The sequence below is a fragment of the Furipterus horrens genome, unplaced genomic scaffold, assembly GCF_987537825.1.
Source record: "Furipterus horrens unplaced genomic scaffold, mFurHor1.1.pri manual_scaffold_4, whole genome shotgun sequence".
NCBI lineage: Eukaryota > Metazoa > Chordata > Mammalia > Chiroptera > Furipteridae > Furipterus > Furipterus horrens.
Window position 1 is genome coordinate 22,347,670 of NW_028327174.1, and position 16,904 is coordinate 22,364,573.

General features: G+C 47.4%; 1 protein-coding gene across 4 annotated transcripts; it reads right to left on the reverse strand.

Annotated features, from left to right (window-relative positions):
- Positions 1-12,773: 12,773 nt before the first annotated feature.
- On the reverse strand, positions 12,774-16,498 carry RBP5 (retinol binding protein 5). Of its 4 annotated transcripts, none has more exons than XM_090275384.1 (5): positions 16,171-16,498; positions 15,948-16,028; positions 15,480-15,658; positions 13,350-13,451; positions 12,899-13,049 (listed from the first exon to the last, which is right to left on the reverse strand). In XM_090275384.1, exons 2-5 carry the CDS (start codon positions 16,018-16,020, stop codon positions 12,978-12,980), a joined length of 426 nt encoding a protein of 141 aa, XP_090131510.1. In that variant the 5' UTR covers positions 16,021-16,028; positions 16,171-16,498; the 3' UTR covers positions 12,899-12,977. The 4 variants fall into 4 exon arrangements, with proteins under 4 accessions (XP_090131511.1, XP_090131510.1, XP_090131509.1 ...); XM_090275383.1 differs by having other exon boundaries at positions 12,900-13,049; positions 15,948-16,074; positions 16,171-16,495; XM_090275385.1 differs by lacking the exons at positions 12,899-13,049; positions 16,171-16,498 and adding an exon at positions 12,774-12,889 and having other exon boundaries at positions 15,948-16,163.
- Positions 16,499-16,904: the final 406 nt, after the last annotated feature.

A 16,904-nucleotide genomic window follows, 5' to 3' on the forward strand; every position in this document is an offset into this window, starting at 1 on the left:
GTTCACATATATTCATTCATTCAACAAATATTCCTTGAACGTCTGCTATGTGCCAGGTGTTCTAGGTGCAGAATGTATGGAAATCCTTACATTCCATTTGGGCTTATATTCTAGACACACACACACACACACACACTCCTCATAGAAGAATCTGTTGCTTTCTCCATTTTGCATGTAGTAATATGGTTTCTCACAAATGCAGCAAGTTATAGACCCAAACAGGATACATTCTGGATCTTTGTTTTTTCCACGCTAAGGTTCAGGAGGGCCACAGTCCCTGGCTATGAGGGGATGGCAGGAGAGTGATGGTCGGGAGAGACACAATTTCCCAGGTATAGTCTTGGGATGAAGTCTACCCTGTGTGCTACACATCAACCGCAGCCACACCCGGGGACCATCTCCCATAGGCATCTTTTGAGCAGCAGGCCCCTCTGGCTGGGATTTCCCCCCTCCCCTGAGAGCACTGAAGCATTCCCCCTCTCAGGGTCATCTGGAGCACCTGCAAAGGCAGAGACATACCCACAGGGGTGGACAGTGGTATCAATCCAAGACCCATGTGGTGGGAAGAACCCAGCTAAGGCTCCCACCCCTAGTCTCCCTTCACAGTGTCATTTCCTGTTCTCTGACAGTCTAATGAGCAAGGTTGTACTCTGCTCCTGAGTTGTACTCCAGGACCCGTGGGGAGTACCTAGGGTAGCCCATCTTTCTTGGCAATGTTCTGGAGAAGAGGAAGATAAAGGCCTTAAAAGAAAACTCCAGAGCAGGCAGGGACAACTGTTCTGGTTTGTATGGGACTGAGAGCTTTCAGGGGATATGAGAAAGTTCTGGGTGGACCAGAACAGAGGGTCAACCTAAATGAATAATGGTTAAAGTGCTGGGTGGAGGCCTGGTGTGAAAGAGGGCAGGGAGCCAAGAGGGTTAAGAGACCATGATGGTACCTACAGCTGGTGTCTGGAGCAGTCCAAGGCCCGGATGTGGTCCCTGCTTTTAGGAATCTAATACTTTGAATACTGTGTAGCTGCAACGAGAGTGTTAGGGTCAGGGGAGAAGGCCTCCAGGGACTTGGGACTGGAGAATAAGCCTGTTGGTTGGTGTTTAGCTGATCACCGCAGGCCCATGAGGGGCTGGGCTGGGCCTCTGCCCTGCTTTCAGGACCACCTCCCCTGCACTGGGGCCTCCTCCCCAGCTGGCAGGAAGACAGATGTGGTTGTTGCTCTGCAGTTTGTTGCCTGGAGCAGGAGAAGAGTAAGTAGCTGTCCAAGTAGTTATGGCAGATATGCAGGCGCCGGAACTCTTCAGGGCTGGTACTGCTTGGGATGGCACACTGTCCACGTCTGGGAGTGGGGAGAGGGGAGAATGAGGAGCTGATGATTGGGGTCTGCAGCCTTGGGGAGGGGAGCAGGTCTGAGGGAGAGCTAGCACTTTTTTCTTAATGTTATCATCAGGAAAGGTGCTTGCACAGCTTGGTCTGTCTGGAGGCACAGGTAGGTGCTGGGACAGGTTGTGGGGGCTATAATACTGACCCTGCACTACCTCCCTGAACTTCAAGCTCTACAAGTGGCTGTTTTCTCATTGTGTGATGCCTGGATCATAATCAGGTTGTAAGCTACTTGAGTGCCTCAGATATTTCTACCCTTGTTCCCCTGAACAATGAGTATACGGGGCAGACTCCAGGCAGCCTAGCTAAGACTAAAAGAATGTAACTTCAATTTGATCTGTTGCTCATCTCAAGACAGTGTGTGGTTCTAGGTAAGCCAAGTTAACTGCCTACTTGCAAAAAAAAAAAAAAGAAGTACTCTTTGGAGGAACATCACAGAATCCATAGTCTTTTCTTTTTCTTAATCCTCATCTGAGGATATGTTTATTGATTTGAGAGAGAGAGAAAGAGAGAGAAAGAGAGAGAGAGAACACACTCAGACCAGGGATGGAACCCACAACCCAGGCATGTGCCCTGACTGGGGATCAAAACTGCATGGGACAATGCTACAACCAACAGAGCCACGCAACCAGCGACAGAATCCACAGTCTTTATAACACATCAATCATCATGTTTAGGATACAATCTAAAATTACTCTAAAAATAAAGAAACAGGAAAACACAAACTATGCTCAAGATAAAAGACAACAGAACCCATCCCCCAAGATGACCCAGATGTTGGATTCAGTACCCAAGAATTGTAGCACACAAAGATGAAAATAAAAATATTCTCATATTAAAGAAAAACAGATAGGAACATAAGCAGAAAAACAGAAACTTTAAAAAAGAACCAGATGTAAATTCTAGAACTAAAAGATACAATATATGGAATTTTAAAAAACCACTGGAAGGACTTAATAGAAGAATGGAAAAGGAAGAAGAAAGAGTCAGTGACCTTGAAGATAGATAAATAGAAATTATTCAACCTGAAAAAGAGAGGGAGAATACTTTTTTTTTTAATGAGAAGAAACTCAGGGACCTGTGCGACAATATTAAAAAAGCTCTTATATGTGTCTTCTTGGAGTCCCAGAAGGAGAGAAAAGAATGAGGCAGAGAAAATATTTGGAGAAATAGGTAGGTAGGCAGCCGTCCGTCTCGAGAGACGATGGTGTAGCTTCTTAAGAGTCTATCTGCACCGCCGAGAATGGTTGTGCAGTCTGACTCGAGAGTGACACGGTATCTGTCTCCTCCCGTGTTGAATCGACATCTTGCGATGACGCTGGAGTGTCCTCTCCAGTGGAGCCGAAGCTGCAGAGCCTGGGCAGGGTGATATGGAGGGTCTGCTGTTGCCCATGCAGCAGACCCCCCCCTCTCTTCGCAGCTGAAGGATCCAAGGGAAAGACGGAGTCAATACAGCTTGGCTTCAGGTGCGCCACAGGAGTTGCCGGTGTTGACTACAACGTCGAACCGCCTTAGGGACTCCGGCTCCGGATTTTCTGTCAGGGTTTACTCCCTTAGCCTTTCCCCTGAAGAGGTATGCCGCAAGGCAGCGGAGGTTTTTTGGAATCAGAGTTTTCCTTCTCTGATGTGCCCTGACTGGAAGATCGAACCAGCGACACTTAGCTCGCAGGCCGATGCTCAATCCACTGAGCCAAACCAGCCAGGGTTGGAGAAATAATGGCTGGAAAATTCGTAGCTTTTGAAAAAGGCATCTATCTTCAGGTTCAAGAAGCTCAGTAAACTCAAAGTAGAATTGAAAATAAACAAAAAAGCACACATAGGCCCATCACAGTCACATTGCTGAAAACCAAATATAAAAAGAAAATCTTGAAGGCATCCAGAGAAAAAGAACAGACTGCAAACACAGAACATTTTCAATGTCACTGCTTTCTCATAAAAAGAAAGCATAGAACAGACAGCAGTAGAACATCTTTAAAACTCTGAAAAAACAAAATCAACTCATAGTCGCTTTTCCAGTGAAAATATTCTTCAAGAATAAAGATGAAATAAAACCATCTTTATAAGGAAGAAAACGTAGGGAATTTGTCATCAGCAGACTTGCATTAAGAGAGATGCGAAAGTTCTTTGGGCCAAAGGGAAAGAAATTCAGATAGAGGAACAGAGCGGCTGGATAGATAAAGAGAAATGGTAAATTTGTAGGTAAATATAAAATATATATTTTCTTAATGTTTTAACAATACATATGCCTATTTAAAGAAAAAATTATAACATAGTATTGCGGGGTTTATAACATGTGTAGATGTAATATACACGGAAATTGTAGCATAAAGGATGAGGCTACTCATACAGTTTCCAAGTTTCTTCATCCAATATTAAGTCTAAAAAGATTCATAAGTAAAGAATTCCATTCTCTTCAGAGTGGTGGTTTTCTACCTGTGGTCTGGGGAGCTCTGGGGGTCCCTGAGATCCCTCCAGGGGGTTATTATATCAAAATTAGTTTCATAACAATACTAAGAAATTATTTGCTGTTTTTTCCTCTCTTTGTCTCATGAGCACCCAGGGAGTGACCAGAGGCTACATGAGGTGTGATGACATCGTCCCTTCACAACTAAGGGAACATGTGCTTATGTATCCTGTATTTTAAATTTTTTCTTAGTTTTAATTTTTATTCAGTGAATATGAATAGTTGCAACCTACATAGACAAGAGCTCTTTGGAGTTCCCTATGATTTTTAAGGGTATAAAGTGTGAGATCAACTGCCCTAGAGTGACCACCAAGAAAGAAAAAATTTAAAAAATAAAGGCGAAGAGGTATAACTAAAAGCAATAGATAGATTAAAATAGATTTCTGAGCTCTAAACTGGTTTCGTTTGGGGGACTTGTTTCTGAAAGGGTGACCTATTAGAAATTGTCCGGATTTGTCTGAGGTTGAGGGGTTTCCTGGGACATGGGGCTTCCAATCCTAAACCTGGCTGAGCCCCAGGCAAACCTGGAGAGCTGGTTATTTCTAGTCCTTCAATCATCAATTTTGTTCCCCTTTCTTTCAGCAAATGTGAGCCGGTAAAGAGCCAAGGTCACATCTGCTCTATGTATGGGTCCCCATATATAGTTCGGGAGGATTGAATAAAGGAAATGAAGGAAACAAGCTACAAAATTGTAAGTACACTATGTTCACAAAAATAGAAAACACGAGAACAATCTAAAATAACTGACCTATTAGAGGGCTGTGGGTGATTTAAAAAATGTTTCCCTGTTTAGTGAGATCTCTGTAATGTTACTAAATCACTTTAATAATCATAAAATGTATGTATTTGAAATTTTAATTGTGACCAGATGGCCCCTTCGAAGACAGACTAGATTAAAAGGATGAGGTCATGGATCCTGAAGATGATGCTTAGACCTTGGCTCCAGTGTCATCTTTAACCCGTGTGATTAATGAAGAACTTTTTGCCCTTGCGTATAAGCTTGGGCCAGGCAGTATCCTTTCAACCTCGGGGAGCTTATGTCTGAAGACACCTGATGCCCTCTGTCTCAGCTCGCCCCCTCCATTGAATTTTGTTTCTCATTAACTGAGAAGGGGCAAAGGGCAGAAGCAGGGAGAGAGGAAAGTCTTCAAAGTTGTGATGTGGGGGCTGGTGGTAGGGGGGATGGAGAGAAAGCAGGGGAAGTAGGTAGTCCTGAGTGTAGAAAGTACATAAACATATTTTCAGAATTTGGAGTTTTAGTTTTGCTTTTATTTTTGAAATTTTTGCTGGTGCTGCCACTGGCTCTCCTTCAGGGAGAAGGAGCCAATGGGGTTGCAGGTTCCAGATCAGGGAGCTTTTCCTGCAGCCTTTATTTTGATGTTCAAGAGGAAGGACAGGGGATGCCTGCCTCTCTTTGACCATCATTCTTTTTTTTTTTTTAATATTTTTTATTGATTATATTGTTACAACAGTTCCAATTTTCTCCCCCTTGCTCCCCTCCACCCAGCACCCCCCTCCCCCAGCAATCCCCCCCAAGTCCATACCCCTGGTTCATAAAAATTAACTATCCCCCGCCTCTCAAATATTAGGACCCTTTGTAATCTTGTAAAGGACAATGGGCAAAGGTCTCAAGCTCCTCTAGCTGCTTCAAGCTGGACATGGTCGTCGTCCTACCTACTCTTGGGTCCAGAAAACCCTAATAAGAGTGGGGGTGTGGAGTGAACATCATTCTTTATCCTTCTAGAAGGGCAGATGCTGAGCTGTGGGCTCCTGGTACTGGGTGCTCAGACAGTGCCTGGGCTTAGGACTCGAATGGAAGAGCCTATGACCCGGAGTGTACAGCCTTACCATCTTGTGGCTGGTCAGACTTTTATTGCTGTGAGTTACTCATTCCTCTTTTTTTTTTTTTTTTTTTTTTTTGCCAGCTTGGCAAAAATTGAAGCTATGGTACTAGGATGAGGGTCATTTCTGATGAAGTTCAAGGTGAGAATAAGTGTTAATTATCTGTTGTGTCATAAATCACACACTTAGCACTTTAAAACAACAAATGCATTATTTCACACATTTTCTGAGGAAATCAAAGGAGCTTAGGAGAGTGGTTTTGGCTCAGGGTCTCTCACATGGCTTCATTCAAGGTATTGACCAAGGCTGCAGTCCTCTGAAGGTTTGACCGGGTCTGGAGGGTCTGCTTCCAAGACAGATCACTCCTGTGGTCGGGAGCAGGAGGCCTCAGTTCCTTGACATGTAGCCCTCTTCACAGGACACTTGACTGTCCACATCACATGGCAGCTGGCTTTCCTGGAGTAATCTAAGAAGACAGAGCAAGGCTGAGTCCCAAGTATCTTTTTAAAACCATTTTAAGTGTATAATATAGTATTTTAGCTATAGGCACAACATTGTACAGACAATCCAAAAATACCTTTTATAACCTAGTATCACTTCTGCCATATTCAGCTGGTCACACAAACCAACCCTGATACATTGTGGGAGGGGGCACAGGGATGGGAATGCCTGGAAGCAGGGATCACTGGGGCCATCTGGGAGGCTGGCCATCACAGAAGTAGACATGTTATTTTAGTACAATAAATGCAGGATGTTATTTTTTCTAGGTATGGTGTACTTCAGATGTAGTAACCTGAAGCTACAGTGCTCTTGGGGACTCTGGTCCTCTTCTCTTCCATCTTAAGATCTGAAGGGAGCAGGACTGTGTAGATGAAAGAATGACCCACAGGAGACAGAACATGAGAGGAGGTGGGGCTTTGGGAGGATAGGAAAGAGTTAAAAAGGACCAAGAAACTGTTGAAAGAAGAGGGGATGAGCAGGAAGGAGAAGCCCCAGACAGAATGCTTTTTCCAACCTAGGGGAGGTTAATCATAGTGTGAGTTCCTAGAATCTAGGATTGCGGTCTCACACCTGCAGATTGTGCAATGGGCGAGTTCAGAGGCTGGAGATTCCAGTTCCAAATCTCCCACCCGTGGGGCTTTGGGTGGATTTTCAAGCCTGAGGTCAAGTCCTTCAGTAAAGGACTCTACACATACTGCGAATGTGCCTTGCTTGCTAATAGCGAGGCAGCTCCGCTGTCTCCTGCACCATCCCTTCCTTCCACAAGAGGAGTTTATGGGTGAGGCTGCGTTTGGACTGCAGATAATCAACTTGTATATTAGTCTCTTTTCTAGTTCCCTTTGCTTCCACCAAGACCTTAATACATTTTTATTCAAACAGTACACCCTTGTCCCATCTGTGCTACCCAGAAAGGAGTGGTAGGGACAAGGGGCTGGTGATGGCAGTGTTGGGGAGGGGAGCCACCTGGAGGAGAGCATGCTTTGGGATCTAGCCCCACCCCCACCGTCGCATTTTGGGGCTCTCTCTCCATTAGGGACCTCACAGGATACCAGCTTTAATTACATTCAACAAGAAAATAGTTTCCTTACAGCCGGGTCAAGGAGAGCCAGGGTTTTCTGAAAATAGTGGGGAGGAGAAGAGGAGTAGAAGGCCATAGAGTGGATCATTCATAGACGTCAAGGCAGAATGGACCAGTCCTGTGAGGAAACAAAGTCACACAGAGAGAAATAATTTGCCCAAGATCACAGTGACTCCTCAAGCAGTGCTTTCTGCTCTGTCCTGCCCGCCTGCCTGAGTCAAGAAATACGTATGGCTATTGTCACATGCATGAAGCACAGAGAGAGAGACAGAGAGAGACAGAGACAGAGATAGAGAGAGGAAGCTGCTGGCTCGCACATGGACATGTGTATACATGTCTCCCCACACGCTGTATGTAGAAGAGACGTGTGCAAGACAGACTTATGAGGGTTATGCATATTCTTGTGAAAGGAAATCTGCAGTTGATGCTCAAGTTGACCCTCTGCCTCCTGGCTTATGTCCTAGGTGGGGAAAGCTGGTGCGGTCCAAACTCAGGCACGAATGGAAGGATTGCTGGGACTTCGTTAGGATAGAAAAATGACAGGAGATGTACTGCAGGGGATCAGGGGCAAGAGGGTGGAGAACTCTCAGGGAAGAGGAGAGAACATGGAGGAAAAAAACCCCAGTGCAGGGCAGAGGGTGCTGGCATCCATAGGGAAGATAAGTAAGGGGCCAGGAAGGGTGGAGGGAAAATGGCTGCACCTGCAGCTGATGACTGGAGGAGACTGGGGCCTGGACCCAGCCCCTGCCGTGGGGGTTTAGCCCCTTGAATTGTGTAGCTTCAGTGTGTGCTGTGGGCGAGGAGTCCAAGAGGGACTCAGGTGGCGGTGGAGCCTGATGGCTTTGTGTAGAGCTGACTCCACAGTGGCCCTGGGGCTGGGCAGCTTTCCTGCCATCAGCTTCCCTCTCTTGCTGGTGAGAAGGCGGGAGTGGCTGCTGCTCTGGAGCTTGTAGCCTGGCCGGCACGAGCAAAAGTGGCTGTCAGCATGCTGACACAGGGGCTCTGCAGGGTGGTGCTGTCTGAGACAGGACACTTGTCCTCATGCAGGTAGGGGGATACCGGATACAGTGAGAGATTCTAGTTCTGAAGCCTTGCGGGGAGGCAACAACTACCCTTTATCCCCATCTCCCCCAACCCTCCCCTCCCCAACCAACATTTTACCTGGCCAGCCAAGCTGAGGGCTCTATCATCTTTCAATCTTCTGTATCAGTCACTTACACTTTGGCATAAATATAAGCCACTGTGTGACCTCTGGGGCATTGGCAGTGATGCCTTATCCTTAGCTGTAGAATATAATGCTTTGCTTCCGGTTAAGGGAATGTAATCATCAAGTTAAGAGGTAGGAGATAATAAAAGTAATAGCTAACCTTCGTCAATGCTTACTCTCTTCCCGGTACTATGCTGAGTGATTTTACTTGGAATCTTTACAAAGTTCTTAGGAGGAAGGAAGTACCCTTGGTATTGTCTTGCATGACCAGCAAATGTGGTGTATTTACTATAGGTTAGTGGCTTGTATTTTCCCACACTGCTAGTAAGAAGTGGCACTTGGACACCAGAGCTTACTCACCTGGCCATTATGTAATAGTCCCTTCCATTTATGGATGCCATTTTTGGTTCATCTAGAGTCTCTGAGGCAAGTGGTTTATCCGTGAATCCAATAGCCTGGCTATGCTGATGACTTTCAACTTGGGCACTAACCACTGGGGACCGAACTTAAAGCCCTAAGGCTCCCCCTCTTCCTAGTGGCCAGAACAAGAGTGGGGATTGTGAGACTTGTCTCTGGGTGGATGGGTGGAGGCAGGAGTCTCACTACCAGATAGCTGGGGGGCCAGGAAGTTCTTGAGAGGACAGAGGACCCCTTGTTCTTGCTGGAAGGATGAGTATGGAAGGTCAGCTCCATCTCGTGACCCTGGAATCTAAATGGCCTCTGGTGAGGTCGGCATTCAGTGTGGAGCACAGGGGCCCCAGTTCAGAGCCATTCTGTGGACTGAGATTTAAGAAAGGAGAAGGGAGAGCCCGATGGGTGCTGGTTCTAGCCTTTAGCCAGGCAGGGCCATTGCTTGCACCTCTGGCCTCAGAGGGCTTGGCTACCATCTTTGTTTCTTTCTTTCTGTCCTCCGTGCAAACCCAGGTCAGCTACATCGGAGACCTGCACAGAACCCATTGATCTGTTCATTGGGCCCCCCTCACTCTTTCACCTTCTGCTGAACCTGCAAGGACTCCCCACTCCTCACTTGTTCACAATCATAGCACAGCCTTGGGTGGCTCAAGGTCAGTGCTTGGGGACCCTGATGGCATGGGTGCTGCCATGATTGAGAAGATAATGGTGGGGGGAAGTTGGGAGAGATGTTCCAGAGAGCTGGGTATAGGTATGGGTATTGGAGGTGGACCCTAGCCTAGACATGAGCAGTGAACTCCAGAGGAGGAAAACAGCCTGTAGAAGGTCAGGGTAAGGTAGGAGGGATCAGGTCATAGCCAGGGCAGTCTCCACCCTCCTTGTCATCTTCAGCACATCAGGGACTGCTGGCCTCTTACTGACCTTTGGGTATGTAAGCCTAGACCAGATGGAATTCTTGTCTCTTAAGAGATAACACTTGGGTGGGGAAAGGGGTCAAGATGGACAGGTCTGTGTTCTTTCTAGGGATTCTAGGATTTGCAGTGGCCTCAAAGGGTCCTCAGGATCAGGCTCCTGGCTGGGATGGCCTTTGTGTTTTAGGGTCGAGGGATTTCCTACTTCTGCCTGAGCTCCTTGGGCCGGTGGGCTAAAGGGAGAGGGGGATAGCTGGGGAGGCGTACACAGCTAGACTTTGCTGCTCCTGCCTCCTCTTGGACCCCCTCTTGGAATATGAAGCCTGAGTCCTCGTGCAGTATGTGGTCCTCTACTTCAGAGGACACACACCTGCTCCTGTCTTCCTGTTCACTGTTGGCCAGTTTCTTCTGAGCTGAGGTATTTGGATTGATACAAAGCAACATTTGTCATTCAGGCTAGAAGTTTGTTGTTAACCATATGGTGCTATCTTGGCTGGGTGGAGTGGGATAGGGGCCTGGTGTGGGGCTGGCTTAGATGGGTGCAGTTATTACATCTCACATGGAAATAAAGTTCTTGGATTTGTGATCATTTCCCTGTGATCTAAGACTGGTTTAAAGAAAAAAAGAAAGAATGTCAGTCTTGGGATCCACAGCTTTGTGTTCCCCTGGAAGGGCTGGGGTCAGACCCACCTTGGGATCCATCCATCCATCTATGACTGTTGCCTCCTCCCCTGGTTTTTCTTTACTCACGTGTTGGTGCCCCCAGCGACCATCTTTTCTATCTGAAGATGAATGGAGCAGTCTAATTTGAATGAGGGTTGGGATTTTGTCGGGGTGAGTATGCAGATTGGAAATTCGCGTGTGCGCACACATGTGTGTGTGCGTGTGTGTGTCCAGTGGGGAATGGAAGATCCAAGAAGGTGGTAGAGGAGGGGAGGAGGGAGGACAACTTGGTGGATCTCTGGCTTCTACTGCAGTGAGAAGCGCCCCCTACTTCCCATAGAGGAAACAGCAGCCAGAGCTCTTCACAGTCTCAGTAGGTCCAGGCCCTTTCTTATTCCTTCCTTATGGATGCCTCTGAAGCTGCTCGGTCCTCTTCTCGTTGCTTGTGTTCCTTTGGGGGGTTCTTCAGGCCTCTGACTCCTGGAGGGGTGAGGTTGAGTGGAGGATGTGGACCTGAAGTGTGGATGCTCATGTCACAGGAGTTTGGGGGATTGAGGCTGCTTTTTACTTGGGTCTGCCAGTCACCACCGAGACCTCCAAGCTTCTGGTTCAGGCCCCCTGGCAAGACTCCAGTGAGGGGCACTGCACTGACATGACGAGCACAGAGAACAGTCCTGTGGAGAGAAGCTTGGAGGTGCAGTGTGTGACTTAGGCAATGGAGCATCGTCCTTCAGCTTCTTTCTCTTTACCTTGGAAAGCGACAAGGTAGCCTCAGAGCTTCTGCTGGGCAGCTTGTCTGAGAGGAGGGCTCTCCACTCCCCACTCTGCTGGGGTCATCTGCAGAGACTGGGCAGGGAATAAGCTATTCAGTTCCACTTTGAGTTCTTTTCTTGCTGTTTTCCAAATGCATCCCACAGTGTGTGGTAGGGTCAGTATTGCAAGCCTAGTTCTTGGCCAGAGCCCCAGTGACTGTCCTGAATGTGCAGGGGGCCTAGTCATTGCAGAAAGAGGGGGCAGAAGCGTTCATCTAATGAGCACAAGCCAAAGACTTTCCAACAATGCCCTACTCCCCACACCCCAGCCAGGCTCTGTCCCCACCCCACAATGAGAAATCTTCTCTCTGACTCTTGCTCCAGAGTACTTTTATTCTGAAAGAACCAAGGCCATTGGAGGTAGGGAGGTGCCAGAGGTTAGAGCTGGCTCTGAACTTGAATAGGCCCTATCTTTCTGGGCTGTTTTCCAGGGCAGTGATGCTAGGACCCTAAGGGAGGGGCCTTGCTGTTCTCAGTTCTCTCCCTTATCCTCTGTCCCCAGTCTTGCTGGCCTTTAAGCAGAGGGTCTCTATAGCTAGGCCTATTGGTCTTTTTTCCTCCTGTTGCTTTCACATTTCCATGGTCCTCATATTTTTAGCTCTTGGCCTTGTATTTCCCATCTGCTTCCTTTTTCAGTCTTTTCTGACCTTCTTGCCCCCTGTCCTTAAAGCAGACATGGAAGCCAGGTCACTATTTAGAAGCTCCCCCAGTCCTGTACAAAGGGTCTTACCCAGTCACATCCTTCTTCCCCAGCATGTAGGATGAAAGTATAAGATAGTCAAGATGCAATCAGATGTTGATAAACTGAACTGTGTGGGTGGGGCTGTGCCTTGGGCATGGTTCTGTTGAACATGTGAAGCTTTCTGCAAAATAAGGACAAGGAAATGGACAAAAACCTCTACCATTAGCTCCTGTTTATTTTTTATTTTTATTATTTATTTATTTAAAGATTTTATTTATTAATTTTTAGACAGAGGGGAAGGGAGGGAGAAAGAGAGGAAGAGAAACATCAATGTATGGTTGCCTCTCGCAAACCCTAAACCAGGGACCTGGCCCACAACCCAGGCATGTGCCCTGACTGGGAATCGATCTGCGACCCTTTGGTTTGCAGGTCAGTGCTCAATTCACTGGGCCGTACCAGCCAGGGCCATTAGCTCCTGTTTAAATTCTTGAACCCCAGGCATAGTTTTCTGAAAGGTCCTCCAGGGAAGAGTTTTCAGTAACTCCCAAATGCTCAAAGCTTAGTTCTTTCTTAGATGGAAAATAAGAGGCCAAATGAACTAAAGACTGTTGAGATTGATTATTCTCAAGAGCCCCTTCCCCTTTGCCTGTTTCTTTCATCCAGGAGGCCAGACCTTGACCTGGATATGAGGTCACTATTGGGCAGCGGAGTGTGAGAAATAAAGGACTTTGGCCTTGGGGGCTGCAAGTTATAGATTAACATGGGGAGGGGTGAGGAGGGACTCAGAGGGAGGGTGAGTGGCCTGAGAAAGGGACTGATGACCTGGGACAAGCAAGAGGAGTCTGGCGACTGGTGCTGTCTGGAGCAGCCCTCAACTCCCCTCTGGCTACTTGATCTTCCTGAAGACCTGCTGGCACACTGCATCCCTTGCAGTCAGTTCCTGGGGACAGAGTAGGAATGATGAGGAGAAAGAAAGTTCTTGGCAGCTGGAGGTCCTTTCTCAGGGTCCTTGACTTCTATTTAATCCGTCAGGATAAATCAACTAGAGCATTTGATGTATGAGGAATTGTGTCATTGTTCCAGACCCTCAACTTTTCACCCTAGAGGGAGGAAGGTAGCTGGGTCAGGGAATGTGAAATGGTGAAGTCTCCATCTCTTCAATTATGATTTATGGACATACATTTGACTTGTTGCCAGGCCCATCTTGGCCACTCTATTATTTCCTCTCTCTACTCCTCCCAGTGCTTTTGTTTCCCTTCCTTGGTTGCTTTCTTTGGAGAGGAGGCAGGGGGTGAAGTAGTAAACTTATCAGATTTGGGCAAAGGGATGAATCCTAGCTGAAGGCCCCTCTCCCAGACATGCTCATTTGGGTCCCCTTTCCCAGACCTCACCCAGCTTACCAGGTACAACTTCTCTCCTTCCAGCCAGTGCTTCCAGCCTCGGTTAGGGACTTCCCCTTTCTGCACACAGACCAGCTGCTCCTCCTCCCAGGTTACTATGGTCTATAGGCAAGGCAGGAATAAAGGAAGACTGAGGGGCAGTCCCACTCACTCTGCCTGGGCTGCCCCCTTTCACACCACAGGAGATACTGTCTTGCTCCAGCCCTTTCATTCTGAGTGAGAAAGTTGCTCTGATTTAGGATTCCCATCCTCCACTCCTAAAGGCCACTGAGGGGGGCCCACAGTTTGTCTACAGTTCGGGGCAGAGCAGAAATGGAGCAGGATAACGGGTGAAATTGGGGTGTGGGTGATGAAGAATGGAGACTTTGTCCTCTGGATACTTCTGGTTGACTTGGGAGGGGCTTTGGGGAAGAAGAAAGATAAGTTGGGAGTCCCACCAGGGAATCTATTCTTCTTTCTCACTTTCAAGGACAGCTGAAGTGTCCCTGAGACCGAAGGATCAAGCCCTCTGAGTCAGAACTGGGTGGGCCCAGGCATTGCAATCAACATTTATTGAGCCTTCCATAAGCAAGGAGCTCAGAATCTTGATCAGATAGAAGAGCAGTCTGGGTGTCTATGATACCAGGCAAGACTGTAGAGGATGGACTTGAGGAAGGAAGAGCAGAATCTTCAAGGAAGTAAGGAATTAATTGGATTGGAGCTAATGGGAAATTTTTAGCAAGGAAAGTAACAGCATAGAGGTAATAAAAGAGGGCAAATAGTTCTCAGGTGCTCTAACCTAGTGTGTATGTGTGAAGCCTATGGACCTTATCTGGGGTGTAGTGGATTGTCATAGAAAGGGTTCAAGTAAGGGGGTGACATGGTCACTTTTACATGTTAAATAGGTCCTTGTGGCTACTGTAAGCAGAGTGGTTTAGAGAAGAGTTAAGACTGAGGGCTAATTTCGGGCACCAGGTGAGTTGGATGGTGTTAGTGAGAAAGGCTAGGAAGGAACAGAGGAGAGCCATGTGGAACAGCGATGTTCAGGAGAAATGTAATGGGTCTTAAATGCAAGCCCTATATATAATTGAAAGAGTTCTAGTAGCTATATTTGAAAGGTAAAAGGCAACAGATAAAATTAATTTTAATAATATATTTTATTTAACCTAAATTATCCAAAATATTATAATTTTAGCATGTAATCAATATAAAAAACTTCTGAGATGTTTTACTTCTTTTTTGTACTGCTTAAAAAATCCAGTGTGTATTTTACACTTATAGTATGTCTTAATTTGGACTAGTTACATTTCAAGTGTTTAATAGCTGTATATGGCTAATAGCTAATGTATGGGAAAGTGCAGAAAAGTTATAAAGACTCCTTGACCAATTAGATGTGGTGGACACATGTGTGCTTGTGTGTGTGTGTGTGTGTGTTGGAAACCCAGAAGTAAGGGGACATGAGATATTGTCCGTTACTCCCAGCTCTTTGGTCCTGCTAGTTATTGCTATTAATACAGACAGGAAACACAAAAACAAGAATAGGTTGGGGTAGGAAGATAATGACTTTGGTTTTAACCTCGGGACATGCAGATATAAACATTCTGCAGGCAGTTAAAAAGTACCCTGGAGCTAAGGAGGTAGCTCTGGCTGTAGAATACATATCAAGGGCAGCAGTAGATGGTAGCTGAAAGCATGGGTGTAGATAATTGTGCCCGCAGATGGTGTCCAGACAAGAGAGAGAAAGCCAAGAACAAAATGCTGAGGAAAAACTCAGTTTAAGAGATTATTAGGGGATATAAGGTCTGCAAAGGAGACCAAAAGGAACACACAAGAAGCAAAAAGAAATGCAGGAGAGTGAGTTACAGAGGCTAAGGGAAAAAAAAAAGACTGTGGTGACCAATAGGGTCAAAGGCTAGAGGGTAAGCAAATGTTTGCTCATTGGCTTGAGGTTGACCTGCTCTTCTGTCCATTTGGCTGGTGATAAGAACGGGGCAGGGGCAGAGTGGGAGTGGGCAGCACCAGGAGTCTGTTATCCTGGAATTCCACAGCCTGCTGTGGTGGTCATTACCCCTGCTGTGGCTTTGCTCAGAATTGTTAAGAGGCACCTACCTGCTCATCCACATCCCCTCCCCCAAGCCTGAGGAAAGATACCTGGCATTTTCGTCCATCCAATATCCTTAGGTCCTCCTCAAACTCAACTCCCACCTCGAATTCTACAACATGGTTGCGAAAGGTGCTGAGGGTCTTCACTGTCACGTGGTTGCCCTGATGGTCAATCTCCTTGTCAGGCTTGAGCAGCAGCGCTATCTTCCGCACACCCAAGCTGAGGTCTGTGGGGGTTATCTCTTAGTCAGGGTCCTCTTAGCCATCCATCCAGGGGTTCCCCCACCTGCCGCAGCACCTTGGGGCTGTGAGCTTTCCCTCAGCTGGGTCTGGACTGTGGATTTACTCCCTCCTAGCCATGCCCCTGGCTAGAGATGGATCCCAAGACAGGTGTCAGCTCCCGAGCCTTGCCATACAGTCCAACCCTGGCATTCCCCCTTCTCAATGGGATGGAGAGACAGGAAGGGAGAGGGGAGAAGGGGAAAAAAAGGGGTCTGGGAGGGGTGAGGCCATTACTTAGGGCTTGCAGGTAATCCTCCATATTCTTCTGTGAGACAAAGCTGTAGTAGCCGGTGAGGTTAGGAGGCATTGTCCAGGCTGGCCACGATGGAAATCAAGGTGTCGAAAGAATATAGAAGACAGGCTGAAGAGGGAGGGATGTTGTCCGGCAGATGGAGCTGAGAGACTCCAGGCAGGCCTCCACACACAGGGACAGGCTAGTGGAAAGGTCTATACTTACCCGGGTTTTTATAGAGCTGGGGCCCTGCTGCAATAAGAGCTCCTACCAGACTTCCTCCCTCCCTTCATGATGAGTTTGGGCTGGTGTCTGCTGCCTGAGGGAGGGGTAGGGACTTGGCAAGGGGCAGGGGCTTGACCTTGGCTTTTCCTGAGGAAGGAACCTGGAGCAGGATCTGGGGCTGTCAGTCATCCAAGACTTGAGCTTTTCCAAAGGTCAGCTTGGCTTCCAGCCCATTTCTGGAAAGCTTGGGGAGCATTCCAGAGCTCTGGGGAGGTGGTGCCCCCTGGGAGGGAGCTGGTCTTGCTGTGTGGAGTGTGAGCTCTTCCAGGCTCACCCAGACGTGAGTTCTAACAATATCCTGAGGTCCTGGGACTGAGTCAGGTATCCTGAAAAGTATGAGGGGAGAAGATGGGAAAAGAAGGACAGCCAGCTGGCCAAGAGCCAAAGTAAAAAAAAAATCCTACAGCGCTGCCCCCCACAACTTCCCCTGACAGCTTCACTGAGCTGCATTCCAGACTCTTTGTCCTACAGGGCCCTTAGGAAGGAGGTGGGGAAACTGCTCCTCCCAAGCACAGAGGGGGGCTGTCAGCAGATTGATGGGGTGTTAAGTTCTAAGTCCAGAGCAGAAGGTGAGGGAGGGGTTTGAATGGCCATTCTTTCTGGAGAATTTTACATTCTTTGGTTGGGGATGCAGGGGTCTCCTTCTCCCTAGCCCCCAGCCCTTGGACAGCCCA